Source organism: Jaculus jaculus, chromosome 14, assembly GCF_020740685.1.
Source record: "Jaculus jaculus isolate mJacJac1 chromosome 14, mJacJac1.mat.Y.cur, whole genome shotgun sequence".
Classification (NCBI taxonomy): Eukaryota; Metazoa; Chordata; class Mammalia; order Rodentia; family Dipodidae; genus Jaculus; species Jaculus jaculus.
The window spans coordinates 17,630,833-17,650,119 of NC_059115.1; the positions used below are offsets into that span (position 1 = coordinate 17,630,833).

Below are 19,287 nucleotides of genomic sequence, written 5' to 3' on the forward strand. Positions count from 1 at the left end.
TCTACGGGCTGTATAAGGGGCAGAATTTATAAAGGGATAGCCCAAGTCAGGAATCTTGGTAAGCAATCTTCTCAAGAAAACTGAGATGGGATTGAACATGCATGACTGAGAAAGCCAGATAAGAAGCAGAGAAATGAGTTGGAGAGAATGCTCAGAGGATAAGGTAATGATAAGGCTGTTTTTCTCTTCTTGTCAACTGAGGAATCTTTAACAAACAGCTAGTAGTGTCATTCTGATATTCTAATGAAACCTATCTAATATGTATCACCATAATTTTACTAGTTCTAAAAATTATTATTTCAAAAGTACACTAAATGAGAGACTAAAGGTGAGAGGGAGGGGATATGACAGACACAGAGTTATGAAGGGGAAAGTGGAGGAGGGGAAGGAAATACCATGGTTTGTCTTTTTAACAGTTAACTGTGAATGATTAGAAAACAGCACGATACAGATAAACATACTACAGGTGAATGTGTTTTCAAACACCTTCCCTTGTTATTAAAATGTTAACTCATGATTAAATTAGGATATAGGTTAATCAGCAACAACCTATTTTAGTTTTCTTTCTAGCTTATAGTCCCTTTTCATTTTCCTGTTCCTTTCATTTGAAGTTATGGCATGGTCTTTAATTACTGACTAATTCTTATCACAATTGTTACAGGACTCATGTTTATCAGAAAAAAATGAAACTAAGCAATACAGTTGTCCATACTGAACCCTCAATGCATTCTTGAATATTGCTCATCAAAGGTAACTTTCCCCACAATCCTCTTCCCATGATACATTAAAGTCATGCCTTTTGACTTTCTGCTTCCTAGTGAATGCATACCTTATCTCTCTCCTTTTATCCTCTCTCCAACCTATTTTAGTCCAGCTGTATTTCAACTCTCCTGTTCTCTTTTTCTCTCTATCTTCTATTTTATTTTTCCTCTCTTAGGAAACTTCTCTTTCTAAACTATTAATTTAAAATCTGAAACTGAAAATAAAATCAACATCTGTTAACCATATATATTGTCTTCATAAATTGAATACTTTCATTTAAAATATAAACATATACACAAAATGATAGTCCAACTCAGGATTGGAATATGAATTTAATGTATAAATACAAAATAAGGGCTGGAGAGATGGCTTAGCAGTTAAGCGCTTGCCTGTGAAGCTTATAGACCCCGGTTCGAGGCTCGCTTCCCCAGGTCCCACGTTAGCCAGATGGACAAAGGGGCACACGCGTCTGGAGTTCGTTTGCATTGGCTGGAAGCCCTGGTGCGCCCATTCTCTGTCTCCCTCTATCTGTCTTTCTCTCTGTGTCTGTTGCTCTCAAATAAATAAATAAATAAATGAACAAAAAATATTAAAAAAAATACAAAATAAAATATTGAATATTTTCAGAAAATCTTGTCTAGTTACTTTTAGGGAGCAAGTTGCACCACTGTATCTCTGAACATGCAAAGACTCTTAGGTTCCTACTTGACACTTTATTAGCAGTAATTACAAACATTAACCTCTTTGATGCCTACTCATAGAACTATCAATATAAAAATTAAAATCATAAGCTGGGTGTGGTGGCCCACTCCTTTAATCTTAGCACTCAGGAGGCAGAGGTAGGAGGATCACCATGAGTTCTGGGCCACCCTGAGAATACATAGAGAATTCCAGGCCAGCCTGAGCTCATGTGAAACCCTACACTGAAAAACCAAAAAAAAAAAAAAATTAAAATCACACCACTGTTATAGATTCCAAACAATTAAGAATTTAATATATGCACGTCCTATCAATCTAAGATGCGTATATTATAAATTCTCTCCAGACTTTTAGCACGATTTTTGGAATCCTCTCAGCAAAAGAAAAATCTTATTCAACCCTTAATCCTTTCTAACATAGCATATTGGCTTGCTGCATTCAGCCTGTGCCCCATCTTCCATGCAGGGATGATCACCTAACTCAACAACAGGAGCCACAGTATGGCAGCCAGTGAGATGACTATGGGAATAATCTTCATATCACAGACTTCAGCTGGAGTTCTGGGCAATTTCTGTCTCCTCTTCCAGTATTTGTTCCTTTACATCACAGGGAGCAGGTTAAGGTCCACAGACGTGATTGTGATGCACTTGATAGTAGCCAACTTCTCAACTCTCCTGTGTAAAGGAGTACCCCAGGCAATGACAGCGCTGGGCATGGAAGTTTTTCTTGGTGATGTTGGGTGCAAACTCCTTTTCTATCTCCACAGAGTGGGAAGAAGTGTGTCCATGGGCACTACCTGCCTGTTGAGTGTGATCCAGGCCATCACCATCAGCCCTGCTGGACTCAGCTGGGCAAAGCTTAGAGCCAAAGCTCTCAGGTACATTGGCTGCTCTGTAAACCTGACCTGGGCCCTTTCCATCCTTGTAAATGTAATGTTTCCTATGCACATCTTCGGAAAACTGTCCAAGGCAAACATCACACATTTTACAGACTTTGGGTACTGTCTTTCAGTTCGTCATGCAAAAAAGTTTACCATACTCTATGCAACGCTTGAGTCAATTCCCGATGTGTTAGGCATGGCATTAATGCTGTTGTCTAGCAGCTTCATGGTCTTGGTCTTGTACAGACACACACAGAAAATGAGCTGTGTGCACAGAACAAACGTATCCCCAAGATCCTATGCTTATTCCAGGGCTACCAAAACCATTCTTCTTTTGGTGAGCACCTTTATCACTTTTTACATATTTTCATGCATTTCTAAAATTTTTATTGGTTTGGCTTATAATCCCAGCTGGTGGCTTGTAAACATGGCTGGAATAGCTGCTGGCTGTTTCCCATGTTTGAGTCCCTTTTTGCTGATGAGATGTAAATCTACTCTCTGCTCTAACCAGATATGAAACATAAAAACATAAATTTGGATATTTTCTGTTTTCTCACAATGTGTTGTTGTCTGTTCCATCATCAATGCACATTCAACAGCACTGACAAGAAAGGCATATCCTGAAAGTGGCTGGTATACATGCCAGTACATAAAGATTCGTTTTGTCCAAGTTATTATATTCAGTTTTCATGGCAAGGATTATGCTGCTTGCCTTTTACATAAGAAGAAATCTTATATAAATTGTGAATTGTGTGTGGAGCATGTGTGTAGTGAGTTACATGCACACCTGGATTCAGGTGCTAATGTGCCACATGCATTGGGCCACTTGAAGGCCCAAGGCAAACATCACATACCCTTCTTTATCTCCACTCTGTGTGTTTCATTGTGGACAGGTCTCTCCCTCAACCCTCAGCTGATGTCCATCAGGGAAGCCCAGCAATGCTAGGTCTTTGACCTTGACAAATGTATATGTTCGTGTTCTGATTTTGATATGGGTCTGTGAGTCAAACATGATAGTCTTTAGTCCAAAAAGTTTTCATCCTTACATGGCATGTATTCTTAACTGATGAGCCATGGCTCCAGCCTTAATTTTAGTTTTGAAATATTACCAAGGGGCTGGAAATATAGACAAGCCAGTAAAATACTTGACACCCAAGCATGAGAAGTAGAGTTAAGTTCTCATTCACTAGTGAAATGCTGAATGAGGTGACATGTGTCTCTATTTCAATGTTGACAACATAGATCACTGGTGTTCACTGATTATCCAGTGTAACATAATTGATTACCAGTTAAAGACCTTTTTTCAAAAGACCTTGATGTTTTTCTTGCAGACAACGTCCAAAGTCACCTGGTCTCCATATACACTTACCCACATACATATGTGATCCCTCCAACATGAACATGCATATAATTAAGGACCCATACCCACACCACACAGACAAATGAATTATACCTAAGGAAGTAAAGAATTAAATTGTCAGTGACTTACCAGTATAATTTATCATTTGATTTTTTATCATGTAATCTATTTTATAATCTGGTTAAGTATATTTAATATTTACATTAACTATTATGGCATTTTTGTAAAAGATTTAATCAGTTAATTTGAATTGTATTACATACTTTATACTCATGAAAAGAACACATTTGGTACTGTGCAGTATGGAATATGGAAATGTACATATTGTATGTTACAACAGTAATGGAAAAATATGGGAATTATAATTCAATAAATTCTATGAATTTCATTGTCCTCATATTACTTTCTCTTTGTCCTATGTGCATTTCTTCTGTGGAACTTATTCACATAATTCTCCCTTTTATTTTTGTTAAAAAGTGATATTCCTTTAGTACTGCTTTTTCTACCTTTAAATTTTAGCATGGTTTTGAAAGGTATGTGTGTTCACGTATGTATATATGGGTGGTCACAAGACACAACACATGCGTGAAGGTCAGAGGACATCTTCAGGTGTCTTTCCACACCCTCTCCCTGGTTTGAGGCAGTGTCTCTTGTTCACTGCTGTGTTTACCATTGCACCTCTTTTATGAGCTTATGGGGGATTCTTATCTCTGTGCTCTCCTTCTCATTGTAGGGACACAGTTTGTAGATGCTCTTGCTACAGCACCCAAATATTCATATGATGTTTGCAGTTCCAACCTCAGTGGTTCATGCATGTGCAGTGTGGGCTACATACAATGAACATTCTCTCCAGGCATTTATAAAATATCTGTTGTGTTTGTCGTGTTTGTATGTGTGTCAGCATGTGTGTGGATATATGTTTATATATGTTTATGGATGTGTGTGCTGGTCCATTTACACATGTGTTCACGTGAAGTTTGATTTCAGAGGTCAATGCTGGGTCTCTTCCTCAATCACTGCCCACATTTTTTTTAGAGACAGGGTGATTCAGTGAATCTAGAGCTCGCAGACCAGTTAGACCAGAGAGCTAATGAGTCATAGGGATTCTCTGCATCTACCTCCCCTGACCTGGGATTACTGGCAAGTACTGTCATTCTTGGTATTTATATGGTTCTATCAATACAATCGGAGGTCTTCATTCTTTTGCAGCAGGCATTTTACTGGCTGAGCCACATCCCTGCACCAAACTGTATTTTTAAATATATCTAATATGGTTTTGCTTAAATAGCTTCATGTTGTCATGAGAGCACTAGTCATTGAGATTTTACCATAAGAGCACAGCTCTTGCAGGCAGCTCCTATGTCAAAACAAAGAAAATTTAGTAACACAGAGGCATTGCATCATCCTCCCCTGCTGTCCCCATAGTGAACACAATGTGATATCTAAAATAAGGTATCATATTTTCCCTTTGGCACATTACACAAATTGAATCATCCTGCATGAAAGAAGGTTGTAGCTTTTAGTGTTCCATATTTTGATGTTTTTCTTTATTATTTGTCCTAGAATGCCGTGTGTGAATTTCAGATGACTTATATAGCCACACATCACTCACTGCACATGGGTATATCTTTCAATGCAAGCCATCTTCACTACTGTCCATCACTGGCTCTTACCCTCCTTCACTAGTTTTAAGATTCAAGGAAAAGGCCAAATCCATGGAGGAAATATGGTCATGGTGTTGCAGAGAATTAGGTGATGTACAAGGAAGCAGAAGCCTATGGTTGACTACAAGTTCTCAGTGACACATCATGATTCTCTAGAAAACTATGGCAATTAGTTCTGCTGTGAAAGTGCCAGGAACCAGCTCACGTGTGGTTTAGAGTCACTGGCATATGGACTGCTCAGCAGTGACATTCTTGAGTGGGGGAATAAGTGCTCATTATTCATTCTGTGTAATCAGTTGCCTAAAGTGTAGAGGCATAAAATCATCACTTCATTATGTCTTCCCTGGAGTGACTTACCAGGCATGTCCAGCTTGCACATGCATCCAAGAATAGCTATGAATGTGGCCCAACATTTTTATATCTGGAATGTCATGTTTCAATGTCCAAAGCTTGGGAACTACTGATGGACTACAAAGTGGTCTGATAGGTCTCCCAGGATCCCTCCTGTTGGTGGTTTCATGATAAGGGGACTGCAGCCCCTGGTGCTTTTCTTAGGGTGTGGAGCACAGGAGGCTTTTCTCTCTCCTCAGAGACTCTCCAGCAGGTAGATGGAACTTAAAATCTTGTCTGTAAGGCAAAATATGGTAAACGTGACTAAGGATATAGCTCAGGGGAAGAGTGGCTGTCTAGCATGTGCACAGTCCCAGGCTCAAACCCAGTACTACATCAACTCACACCCTTAGTCCAAACACTGAGATGGAGACAGGAGAGTCAGGAGTTCAAGCTCATTCTCTGCTATGTACTGAGTTCAACACCAGCCTGGATTACATGAAACTCTGCATCAAACACACGCCTACATACATACAAACACCATATCTGCCCCCCCCCTCTCTCTCTCACACACACACAATAGTTTTAATTAGGTTTCTATGCCAGCAAGGTAGCTGAGTTCAGATACCCAGAATCTATATAAAGGAGGGTTCAGTTGCAATTTTCTGCTATCGTTAGTGTACCTTTGGTGAGAAGGGTGGCAGAGACAGTAGAATTTTCTTAAAGTCCATGGGCCAGCTAGTCTGGTGAACAACAAAATGAACAATGAGACCCCACCTCAAATAAGGCAAGGACTGACACCGAAGTTATCCTCTGACCTCCTCCTGAGCTCCATGTCACATAGACAACCTACCACATGGATACCATGGCACATACCTGCCCTTACACACATGTATGAACACACACAATCATCATAAACAGGAAGAAGCACAGCAAGGAAAAATGGAAGCAATTCATTTTTTTTCAAAAAAGCAAACTATTTCAGGCTTACAGGCTATGTTGTGTTGGTGACAAGTTTTCAGCTCCACTCTGTGACATTCAGGCTGTCATGACAATATGAACAGGCAGGATTGTGCTAGAGAAAGTTGTATGTTCAAAACAGTCAGTGGCCTAGATCTTGTTTGGTGGCTGTAATTTGGCTCCCCTATCATCCAGGCTGGCTCAGGACACCCAAGAGCACAAGAGTCATCACCCCCAGACCTCCAAACACTGCTTGCTAAGGTGACTCACAGCCCAGATGCTGTGCCAGGGAAGCAGAGAAACAAACTCAATTCTTCTACCCTGTCACAGTCTGTGGCTGTGACCTTGCAAAATAAACTGAAGAAGAAAAAGAAAATAACAGAGAAAATGCAACTTCTATTTAATATTCATATTTTTATTAGTTATGTATACAATGTGTATACAACCTTGTTGGTACCACCATTAGCCTCCTCCCTGTCCTCCCCTCTCTGCCAGGACCCTCTTTGTTGGGGATTGTGGGTCATGCATTGCAGGGTTAGCCATCAGATTTGGGTAAGAAGCAATGTTTCTGTGACTAATGCCCCAACATGCGGCTCTAAGAATCTTTCTGCCCTGTCTTCCGCAAAGTTCCCTGAGCCATGTTGGGCTGCCGGAGCCTGCCGGCTGAAAGGGTTCGAGCCTGATGGGGAGTGAGGATTAAGGAAAGACAGAAGAAAGAGTGAAAGCATGGACTCCAGTCCAGGGCTGAAGCAAGGCCTCAAGCCAGGACTGAAGACATGGTTTATTTCACAGCATTCCTTTTTATATCTTTTTACAAACAGTTTTTCCATGGACAAAGATTTTATGAGCTTTACAAGTTCCTATCAAAAAACCTTTCTGGGGCTGGAGAGATGGCTTAGTGGTTAAGCGCTTGCCTGTGAAGCCTAAGGACCCTGGTTCGAGGCTCGGTTCCCCAGGTCCCACGTTAGCCAGATGCACAAGGGGGCGCATGTGTCTGGAGTTAGTTTGCAGAGGCTTGAAAGCCCTGGCGCGCCCATTCTCTCTCTCTCCCGCTATCTGTCTTTCTCTCTGTGTCTGTCGCTCTCAAATAAATAAATAAATAAATTAAAAAAAAAAAAAACCTTTCTGTTACAGAGTTTTTGCATTTCAATCATTTCTCAGTACAAAGGACCAGCCAATGGCTGAAGATACCGAATCTTGCTTACAGATAGGCTGTTTATGGTTGTGCTAATGTCTTGCTGCCAGAGGGCTTCCACACTGAAGATACACATCTTACTTGCAGGAAGGCTGTTAAAGTTTTGCTAATGTCCTGCGGCCAGAAGCCCAGGGATATGGATACAAGTCCAGCCAGAATGGCTCCATTGGGCTCATTTTAGGTCTACTTCAGTGATTAGGTCTTGGGAGCCTCTGTGTCTCTGGATCTCTGGTTTGGTAGTGGTTGAGTGTTCTCTGTGTCTATCTCCTTCACCCTTGTGCTGGTACCAGGTTCACCAAGAAAGCAGCCCTCTTGCTCATTTCCCCAATGACTCTTGGTTTCATCTGGGGCCCAAGTGAGGTGCAATGGGCGGACTCTCTCCTCAGGATCTGTATCAGTTCTACACAGCAGTAAGGAAAAATGACACAATGAAATTTGAAGGGAAACAGTCAAACCTGGAACAGATCATTCTCAGTGAACTCACCCAATCACAGAAAGATAATCATCACATGGTCTCACTCATCTGTAGCTCCTAACCTGAATCTTCCCAAGATGCTGACATACCTAATAATATTCATATTTTGACATTACACTGAATATCACAGGAAAGGACATGAAAATCCCAAGAAGTCATCATGTCCCAGACCTTGCATAGCATTTTAACAGTGGTCAATGTGTGGGGAAATGATTAGGCAGAAGAAGAGGGATAGATTAGCCTCCAAGGGGAGTTAACTTTAGATGGCACACGCATGGAAAGTAAGATGACTGAATGTGTTAGTTTGAATGTGTGTTCCCCCATAAACTCAGGTGTTTTAGTAAGGCTTGTCATTTTGATTTCCAGCCACTTGGCTGTAAGAGGTGTGACTAGGGACTAACCCTAAGGTATGCTTAGGGGCAGACCTGAATTGCAGCCTAAAGATCTACAGAAAAGTCTGCGCTGGGGTGGCAGGGGATGCTTACTACTTTTGTTGTGTCCTGGTGTTGGTGTTTTGCTCTGACTGGAAGTATGGAAGCAGTTTCTTCTACCACTGATGGAACATCGCTTTGAATCTATAATCTGAAAGAAACCCTTTCCAGTTCTAAATTGTGCCTGGCTTGGATGTTAATCCCAACAATGTGACACTGACAACAACACTGAAAAAGGCCTGTCTGTGCAGACTGAAGCCTGCCCTGCCATTTTCCTGAGGACAGGGTCACCTTCATTAAAGAAAACTAATGACCTGTCTTTAGGCAGATGTGGGAGGGGTAGAGTCTTCCCCGCACTTACTGCCTTTTAGTTGGCTTCAGATCAAAATAACCCTCATGTCAAGCTGGCAGACTTTGGAGTCCCACAAGGCTTCTAGGAAGATCACCGGTTCATGAGGCCATATGTGGAGAGTTGTAGGTCATGCTTGGGTGTATAATTATAAGGAAATATTTTAGGGTTTACACAATAAAATGGGTAACTTGGTTATTTTTGCTTTGGTCCTGGGTGCAAAACCCAGAACTTTGTGCAGGGTAAGGAAGATCTCCACCTGAGATGGTCTTTTGCCCCTAATTTGCTATCCTATGATACTCCAGGATAACCAAGCATGGGGGTAAGGATTTGGTGGTGGATAGGGGTATGCTCTGCCTATTTTGTCATTTGTTGTCCTTCTGTGTACAGGAAACAAATGAGGCTATAGAGATGACTAAGTATGAAAGAGTGATTGTTGTGTAAGCATGCAGACCTGATTTAGTCCAAGTACTCATGCCAAAAGCAAGATATCTCTTGTAACCTTTGCATGGTGTGGCACAGGAGAATTGCTGGGATTCCTGGTCAGTCTAACAGAGATCTCCACGTTAGTGAGGGATTCTGTCTCAGGGAATAAGGAAAGAGCAATAGATGAGGAAACCTGTTTTTCTCTGGCCTCCACGTGTTTGCATGTCTGAACCTCGCACACATGCATTAAACACACACCAAATATTAATGGAAGACAGAAGCAAACATGCCTGTAAAGGACAATGTGACCATGCTGTTTTGCCTTTTGGGATTATAAATCTTTTGTTTTGTGTTTCCTGTTTGATATCAGTGTCCAGAACTCCTGTTGATTAAGGTGTATCTCTGGAGTTGCCTCAGAGCTTAGGGCAGCAGAAGAGAACAAGAACCTGGATAGGGCTCACCTGCTGGCTCCTTGCTATGGATGAGGCTTCCCTGAGGTCTAACAGACCAGAGATGCTACAAACCCAACAACTGACGCTAGGCAGCCACTAGAGAAGTGTCCCCAGCATGTCCCTGACCATTTTCCAAATCCAGCCTGATGTCACTGATGGTGACCAGTCAGTATAAGACCCCCAAAACAAGGACCCCACTCTCTGCCTGGATATGGCGACACCTCAAATCACTCACGAGAAGCGGTCTGGATGCAAACTGCAAGAGGATTTTATTCCAAGCATGCTGGGGCCCACAGTTGTACACCACACAGGGGTAGAGGACTGCAGAGCCCCGAATGCAGGAATGGGACAGTTTTTATAGGGTTTCTAACAAAGCCTGTGTATTAGAGCAATCATTTTTTTAATATCAGGAGCCCGCGGGGTGCGAGCCAGTCAGTTTGTGCCACCCCATAGTTTCTAAGCCAATTAGTTTAATTTGTTCAAGCCCCTCATGGACCAATCAGTCTCTTATGACCTTGGTGGTCAGCATTTGCGTAGGTCCTTGGGTGGGAGTAGCAGAGTGTGGTATCAGTCTCCTATGACCTTGGAGGTCAGCATTTGCGCAGGTCCTTGGGTGGGGGTAGCAGAGTGTGGTATCAGTCTCCTATGACCTTGGTGGTCTGAGGCAGGCTGCTACAGCTTATGGTGCAGGCTACTAAGGCTTACAGTGTGGGCTAGTAAGGCTTATGGTGCAGGCTATTTACAGAAACCAAATAAGTGGTTCACTTCATTACTCATTTCCCATCCTTGAGGGCTATCTCATGCCCTTTTTACCTAGTTTTATATTAGGAGCGGGCTCTGATATAATGAGAAGAGGGACTCTTTACTTGCTTTCAACAGAGAGTAAAGCCTGGAGTTTGAGGTATGCAGGGGGCCCGCTTAAGCTCCCTTTGGAACGTGATAGTATTTCTGGGCTTCTGAATTCTTGGGCCTTTCATCAGGATCTTCATACTTACCAGTCTTGTGTCCCTCAAGGGCAGTTTCTGAAATAAACAAGCACTATATCCAAACTTTAGCTTTCGGCACAGGTGTTCTGTCCCATCTCAGCTTCTGTGCTGAGCCCATATGAACCCAGTGTCCTCTGCAGTGCCTAGATAAGACACAGAGTTATCTAGAGCTACAATTATACCCCAGTTCTGTCATAGGAACTTTTGGGCACAAGGTACTTGGGTCAGAAGTGGAGCCACTATGCCAGTTTCTCACAGCTAAAGATCCAATCATCCTGCCTGGTGTAAGTCCTCTTGATTACTCCTTGGAGCCAGTAACTTTCTGGACGCACTATACACTTAAAAGGAGGGAGGAAGGAGGGAAGAAAGGAGGAAAGAGTGAAGAAGAATAGAGTAAGGAGGGAAAGGAGTTGGCAGGCATACGGATACTTATTGAGACTTAGTCTGGATGTCCACAGACACTTCCCCCATAAAGATATTCACTTCCACAAGTCATCAAGGGTAAGTGACACTCATAGTAGTTATTTTTCATCCTTCATGACTCATCTCCTCTAAGCAGTTCTGTACATGGGTGAAAGGCTCCTGAAGTAACTTCTCACATGACTGATGTCATGATGATGTTGGGTGTGTATGTGTGTGGGTGGGTATTTGCAGTTTGCATGGTGACCCAGGGGACCAGGGTGATGACTCCATCCTTGATACCCCTTTTCAGATCCACAAGGACCAAACCTCAATTCAATTTCCCTTTCATTGTCTATTTTCCAGCACAGAGATAAGGGACCTTGTTTCCTGTTGTAGTGTCAAGGTCAGGTGCTGTTCCTGCAGAGACTTCTCTGCACATCACACAGTCTCCCACTCTACCTTTGACTCCATGACTCTGACTTCTGCCTAGCATCCCCACCTTGTATTGGAGGTGGATGTGCATGTGGTCCTCTGCAGCTCACTGCTGGGATCTCACTCTCTGGATCTTCAGGACTTTCCCTGGGAGTCTGTCTTACCCTGCCTTGCTTCTGTGCCAGTAACCATTTTGCTATCCAGTGTTGAAATTTAAGTATCAAAAAAGAATCCAGGCACCAGAGTTTACTTGTTCAGTCCCTAAAGACAGAAGCACAAACAGAGGTGTCATTTCTGGAGATTAAGTTGATCTTCCTATGCTTCCTCTTGCTCACTCTGGGTGTATGCTGAGGGTTAGTTAACAGGCTGATTGTGTGTGTGACATCCACTGTGTTCTGAAGGTTGCTGAAACATTCACTGCTGCCCATGTTGCCACTAGCAACATGTCTGTGGTCTTTTCTTCCCCTAGAAATAGCACTTGTCACTGTGCCCCGCCTGCTGGCCAGAAGGCTCTCCCAGACAGCTAGATCCCACGTGCCGTTCTCCAGGCTGACAGGTAGAGCAGGGGTCAACTGGGAAGGAATGAGCCCTCCTGCTGCAGCTTCCATTCCAATCGCTCCCAGAGCCCCAGGCTTCACAGGTTTGGTCCCTGGGTAGTTCTGCGGGGGAAGAGTTTGTTTTCCTATAACGTAGACTATGTGTAAAGATCTCCAAAGGTGAGCCGGGCATGGTGGCACACGCCTTTAATCCAAGCACTCGGGAGGCAGAGGTAGGAGGATCACCATGAGTTCGAGGCCACCCTGAGACTACATAGTTAATTCCAGGTCAGCCTGGACCAGAGTAAGACCCTACCTTGAAAAACAAAACAAAACCAAAAAAGATCTCCATAGATGAGGTTGGAGGGCCCTTAAAGGAAATCATGAAACAAGGTCTCCTCCATTCCCTCCACCTATTTTTCTTTGTCTTCCTTCTCCTCCTTTCTCCTCTTCTTTCTTTGCTTCCACTTCCTTCTTATCATCTTTCTCCTCTGTCTTTCTTCTTCATGTCTTTCTCTTCTTCTTCCTCCTTTCTACCCTATTCTTCATTCCTCTCTTGTTTCTTCTTTTCTTTTTTACATATTTATTTCTGGAAAATCGCTAATAAACTGAATATCAGTCACTGAATGATTCCCTGTGATGTGGCCAAAGGAATCTCAACTTTTCTTACAATTGAGTGAGAATCTGAGGAAAACTTTTGTGTTCTACCACTGTGACACCTTTTACACACCAGAGTGCAGACTGAGGTCCATAATTGTGGATCTCAACAATCCTGTTATAGACATATCTTATTGGTTCCATCTTCAAACACCAGATACTGGCAGATATAAGGGCACCATTGTACTTAAAGATTTTTTGATCCAGACCTTTTTCCTGTCTTTATAGCATTCCCTGCTATGCACCATTTAGGGCTGTTTTTGTTTTTTAACTGTCAGGATATGATGCATGGAGTTATAGCAGTAGAAGTTTATTTCCCCCAATTTCAATAGGTTAAAATTTTTAATTGGGCTCTGTGTTATTTAATATGCTTTTTGTGCTTATGAGTTTGATGTCTTACAATTATTTATTAACCAACCACAAAAACATAAATCTTTGGATATATAGGGAAAAGGAAATTTTTTTGAGACAAACCCAACAGACTGCCCTTTGTGTGTGTGTGTGTGTGTGTGTGTGTGTGTAAGAGAGAGAGAATTGGCCCACCAGGGCCTCCAGCCACTAAAATCAAACTCCACATGTGTGTACCACCTTGCATGCATGTGCAACCTTGCATGTTTATGTCACCTTTTGTATCTGGCCTACAGGGGATCTTAAGTGTTGAACATGGGTACTAATACTTCACATGCAAGCTCCTTATTTGCTAAGCCATCTTTCCAGCCCAAGGACTTCCTTTATAAGCAGCCAGCAGTTGGCCTTGTTTTTTCTGTAGTGAACAGACTTTTAATCAAGTTCCTAAAGAATCATACACTTGTGCTCTCTCCAACCAATATAGCAGTTTCCCTGCATCACTAAATAATTTGTGTCCAAGTTTCCAACAAAAAAAAAAAAAGTGAGAAAATAACCCTTGTTAGAATTCCTTTTACTAGTGAGTACTGCTTAAAGTCATAGCTTTGATTGGTATTAAAAAAGTAATTTCAGGGCTGGAGAGATGGCTTAGCTGTTAAGCGCTTGCCTGTGAAGCCTAAGGACCCCGGTTCAAGGCTTGGTTCCCCAGGTCCCACGTTAGCCAGATGCACAAGGGGGCGCACACGTCTGGAGTTCGTTTGCAGAGGCTGGAAGCCCTGGTGGCCCACATTCTCTCTCTCCCTCTATCTGTCTTTCTCTCTGTGTCTGTCGCTCTCAAATAAATAAATAAATTTTTTTTTAAAAAGTAATTTCAAATATACTAGGAAAATTTCAACTTTTCTCAAGACAATGAACACCTTATAAATATCATAACAAACAGATTAATATTGCTATAAAGAAGGAATTCTGGGAAGCACAGAAGAGAAACTGGATGACATGTTATATCTCTTTTTATATTTCTACAAATGAATCTTCAATTTTTCTAACATCAGTGGTCAAGAGGCTATCATTTTCCCAGCCTATGTTCTTAGTAACTTTTTCAAAACTTAAGTGGCTGTAGTTGCATGAGTTTGTATCTGTGACTTCTTTTCTGCTGCATTGATAGATGTAGCTTTTTTTTTTTTTTCTTTTGGTTTTTCGAGGTAGGGTCTCACTCTGGTCCAGGCTGACCTGGAATTCACTATGTAGTCTCAGGGTTGCCTCAAACTCACGGCAATCCTCCTACCACTCTGCCTCCCGAGTGTTGGGCTTAAAGGCGTGCGCCACCACACCCGGCTTTGATATATGTATCTTTTTAGTAGCAGTTTCTTCCTGCTTTTGTTCCTGTGGCTCTGAAGCATTATTTAAAATCAGGTACTGTGAAGCCCTAGTATTGCGCTTTCTGCTTAGGATTACATTTACTGCACTTGTTCATTTGGGTTTCCATATGAATTTGAGACTAATGGTTCATTGTGGGCACGATGACATTGAAATTTTTCACAGAAAGTCTATTGAATCTGTGGAATACTATGGCTCATATAGGTATTTTCTCAGTATTAATTTCGCCAGTTCATGAGAGAAGTATTTCCATCTGCTAGTGGTTACCACAATTTCTTACTTCAATATTTTAAAGTTTTCCTTACAGATGCCTTTCACCTTCCTCATTGAATAGTTTTATTGTTAGGTGTCATTGATGGCATTTTGGGTGGAATTTTTTTCTTATGATTTCTTTCTCAATAATGTCACCCTTAGTATATAGAAAAACTACTGTATTTTTCATGCTGACTTTGTGAATTTGGTAATAAGCTGAAAGTTGTCATCATATCTGAGAATTATTTGTTGGTACTTTCTGACTATAGAATCATATAATTAACAAATATGAATAATGGACTTGTCCTTTTTTTATTTTTGTTTCTTCTATGCTTTTCTCTTACCTTATTACCTGAATTAAGACTTAGCTCATTATATTTAATCAGAGTTAGGAGAGAAGTCACTTTTACCTTGTGACTTATTTTACAGGGAATTATTTCAAGTTTTAATTCTTAAGCATACTGTTATATATAATTTGCTCATTTGTTGTCTATATTATTTTGAGCTACATCCTTTTATTTCTACTTATTACAGACTTCTATGATAGAGAGTTGTTCAATTTTGTCAAGGGACATCTACTCAGATAAATGTGTGCTATCAATTCCTGAGTGTATTTCTATGCTCTACTACATTATAGATTTGCATGCACTTATATCTCTGGAATGGAACCAGTTTGACTACAGCGCTCAACATTTTTAATGATTTCTAGCACTCTGTAAGTGTTATGCTGAGAATTCTAATGTCTAACTTCATCAGGGAGATTTGTCTATACTTCTTTTGTGTTGCATTTCATCTGATTCTGTTGCCAGGGTAACATACCTTCATAGTATAAATGCTTTTCTCTTTTTTTGTTTTAAGAATAATTACTGTTAGTTACCTGTCAAAGGTCATAGCTTTGGGCAATGAATCCATCGAGTTCAGGGATTTCCTGTATTTGGAGAGTGTAAACTGCTTTAATCCCATTACTTGGTCTTCTGTGACATGGTCTCATCTCCACCCTGGGACATACAGGCTTCCATGACAATGTAAACAAACACGCAGGATCTAACTAGAGAAACTAGTATTTTTCAGAAGAGTCAGTGGGCTGGATCTGGCTTGGGGGCTGGTTCAGGACACCCAAGAGCACAAGCGTCATCACCCCTAGGCCCAGGTGTTCACAGGATCACTTGCCGTACTCTATTTGCTAAGCTGGCTCCCAGCACATAGGCAATGCCTGGAAAGCAGGGAAAGAAAATTATTTCTTCCACCCTGTCTGTGGCTGTGACCTTACAAAGAAGGATAATCAGAGAAAATGCTAGTTCTACTTGATAGTCATATAAGATTTTGATGTAATGCACAATAACACAGGACAGGCAGTGAAAACACCAAGAAGCGGTCAGGTCCCAGACCTTGCATGGCATTTTAACAGTGATGAATGTGAAGGGAGGTGACTAAGCAAAGGAGGAAGGATTGGCCTTCAGAGGACGGTAACTAGTACACAGACACATGAGTTAAAGAAGTGTCTGTTTTTCCAGACTGAAGCATGAAGAAGCATCTTCCTAAGGACAAGGATCTCTTCATAAAAGGAATTTTTTTTACATGTCTTTATGCAGATGGGGGCAATAAAATAGTCTTTCCTGTATTTACTGACTTTTAGTTAGCTTCAGGTCAAAATAACCCTCATGTCAACTCCAGGGTACTCTGGAGTGTCTGAAGGGCCGCTAAGAGGATGAGTTCCCTGAAGCTGTAGGTGGAGGGTTGAAGCTCATGCTTGGGTGTCTGATGCTAAGGAAAAATGTTAGTGCTTACACAGAAAGCATGCCTGCTTATTTTTCTTATTTCACTTTTGGTGCTGGGAACACAACTCAGAACCTTGTGCAGAGTATGCAAGCTCCCCACCTGAGCTGTGTCCTTGCACATAATCTGCTGCCCTGCTCTGCTCCCTGATAACCAGGGCATGGGGTGAGGACATGCTTGTTTCTTGTCATTAGTTGTTGTGCTTCTGTATAAAGGAAACAGAAAGGAGGCTTGGGTTATGTCTATATATGTAACAGTGATTGCTGTGTAAGCATGAGGATCTAAGATCCATCCCAAACATTCATGTCAAAAGCTCCTGTCACCTCTGCAGTGCTAGATGCAGAGACAGGAGGATTTCTAGGGATCAGTGGTCAGCCAGCCTAATAGAAATGCGTAGATCTCCAGGTTCATGAGAGATTCTGCCTCAGGGAATAAGGTGGAAGAGTAGTAGAGGAGGAAACCTGATGTTCTTCTCTACCCTCCATGTATGTGCACAGGATGTGCATGCCTGTACACTCATATGCATGCATTAAACATACACCATTAAGACAAAAGAAAGGAAGGAAGAAAGGAAGGAAGAAGGAAAGAGAAAGGAAGAAAGAGAGAAAGAAGAAAGGAGGGGAGGGGAGGAGGGGGCAGATGGGAGGAAGTCATGACAGAATAAGGTGAGCATTCTGCTTTGCACTATGGGAACAGAAATCTTTTGTTTTGTGTTTGTGTGTTTTGTACTGGCATCAAGAACTCCTGTTGATTAAGAGGTGTACCTTGGGTTGCCTTGGAAGTTAAAGGCAACAGGAGAGGACAAGTCTCTTGCCTGGGTGTGGCTCACCTAATGGTGCCTTGCTGTGGAAGAGGCTCCCCTGAGGTCTAACAGACCAGAGATGCTGCAAACACATCATGTGCAGCTCAGCAGCCAACGGAGATGCACCTCCAGCACACGTCTGTCAAGTGACCAGTTCTAGCCTGACCTCACAGAAGGTGACCAATTGGGTGATCCCAATTGTTCAGTCTTCAGCCTTTTAAGGAGAGTAACAAGAAACAGCACTACATCTAAATTTCTCCTTTCTACACAGGCGTTTTTCGCCATGCCAGCGCACCAGAAGACTCCGTGTCCTCTGCAGAACACAGATCTGAGGCCTAAGCCTACTCATCAGCCCCTGGACTCAGGTTTTAAAAGCAAAGTAATGTTTTATTATATGTGTATAGTACATTTTAGTTATTCATTTTCTGTGGACATAGAAGTGATTTAAATATTCTATTCAAGACCACCCTCTTGGTGTATAATAAATGAAAAACACTTGACAAGAAGTCTCACCTTTAAAACACATCAGTTCATATTCACGTAAATCTGATGCTTGGTATCCTCTTGTGGCTGGTGGTCACTTCATGGACAGTAGGGTTCAAGATTGTTCAAGTGAGGTTTTCCTCCCAGAAGGTAAACTAGTGTCCTTGAGGAAGTGAGTGCTCTCCTGGAGGTCAGGCCTTACCCATGTCACCATTCCGCATGGCTCCTCCTTGTGCCCCAGTTTGGCAGGATGGGTATAGTTTTACCTCATTGAGAACCATCATGCCAGGAAACCAGTGCCCACAATGCTTCACTAGGTGAAAGGGACAGCCCTTTTGCATGTATGAAAGTTGCCTCAAGGCCCTTTTTTATTATCAGTTTTCAAACTTGTTCATAATTATTTTGATCATAATACCAGCTCATTACATTCTTTTGCTCCATTCCCCTTCCACTTAACCGCTTCTTTACACCTAGTCTTGCTTATATATTGATATCATTTTTGTCCTCATCTGTCATCTATAATGGCATGTCGATAATTTAATAGTGCGCAGGTAATGAAAATCACTGTGAGGACATGAATTCATCGAGTGCTCTGTGTGCAGAAAGCAGATTTCCTAAGTGTTCTTTGCCATATCCTTTGGCTCTTACATTCTTGCTGCCCTCCCTTCTGCAATGATCCTTGAGACTTGAAGGGTAGGATAGAGATGTCTGTTTTAATTGTGAACACTAATTGTCACTTCTTCTCTGCACTTTCTTAAGACTGGAGTCACCTCTGCCATCACTGCTATATGCAACGAGAAGCTTTTCTGATCCAAAATGAGATCAGTAATAATCTGTATGTATAAACATACTTAGAGTTCAATTTGATAGGCACAGAAAACCCATTTATCCAAGCAACAATAATAGCTTCCCCTCTAGGTTCTATGACCTTTCAAGCAATGGGCTTTTGACTAGGTTTTCAGTACTAGATATGAATTTTGTCAGTATAGAGGATCTCAAGCCCAATCAGAAAGTACTTGGTTACCTGCATAACAAGCAAATCCCTGTTGTACCAGTATGCACAACTCGCCATTCTGGCTGGTTATGTAGCTAGCAGGGTTCACTGTTATTTAAAACTGCTCATGACTTTCCCCCAGCATCCTGCATAGAACTTTCCAGTACTATGACACCTAAACCCAGCCGCTTTCACCTCTCTTAGCTTTTGCTCAAAGCCCAAGGTATGGCCATGTGGGGACTGTGGCTTGCTTTCATCATAA

The 19,287-nt window shown here is 41.8% G+C and overlaps 1 protein-coding gene across 1 annotated transcript; it reads left to right on the forward strand.

The window, feature by feature from the left end:
• The first annotated feature begins 1,961 nt into the window (after positions 1–1,961).
• Positions 1,962–18,841, forward strand: LOC101600999 (vomeronasal type-1 receptor 4-like). The gene is made up of 5 exons (XM_045133347.1): positions 1,962–2,678; positions 4,221–4,234; positions 15,829–15,913; positions 17,820–17,927; positions 18,791–18,841. The coding sequence occupies exons 1-5, from the start codon at positions 1,962–1,964 to the stop codon at positions 18,839–18,841; spliced, it is 975 nt and encodes a 324-aa protein (XP_044989282.1).
• Positions 18,842–19,287: the final 446 nt, after the last annotated feature.

Bases quoted from the DNA above. Each gene is read 5' to 3' on its own strand.
- LOC101600999 (XM_045133347.1), top strand. From the start codon at position 1,962: ATGGCAGCCAGTGAGATGACTATGGGAATAATCTTCATATCACAGACT. The intron at 15,914-17,819 runs GTAAACTGCTTT...CTTTCTACACAG, and splicing joins ATTTCCTGTATTTGGAGAGT to GCGTTTTTCGCCATGCCAGC. The intron at 17,928-18,790 runs GTAATGTTTTAT...CACTTTCTTAAG, and splicing joins ACTCAGGTTTTAAAAGCAAA to ACTGGAGTCACCTCTGCCAT.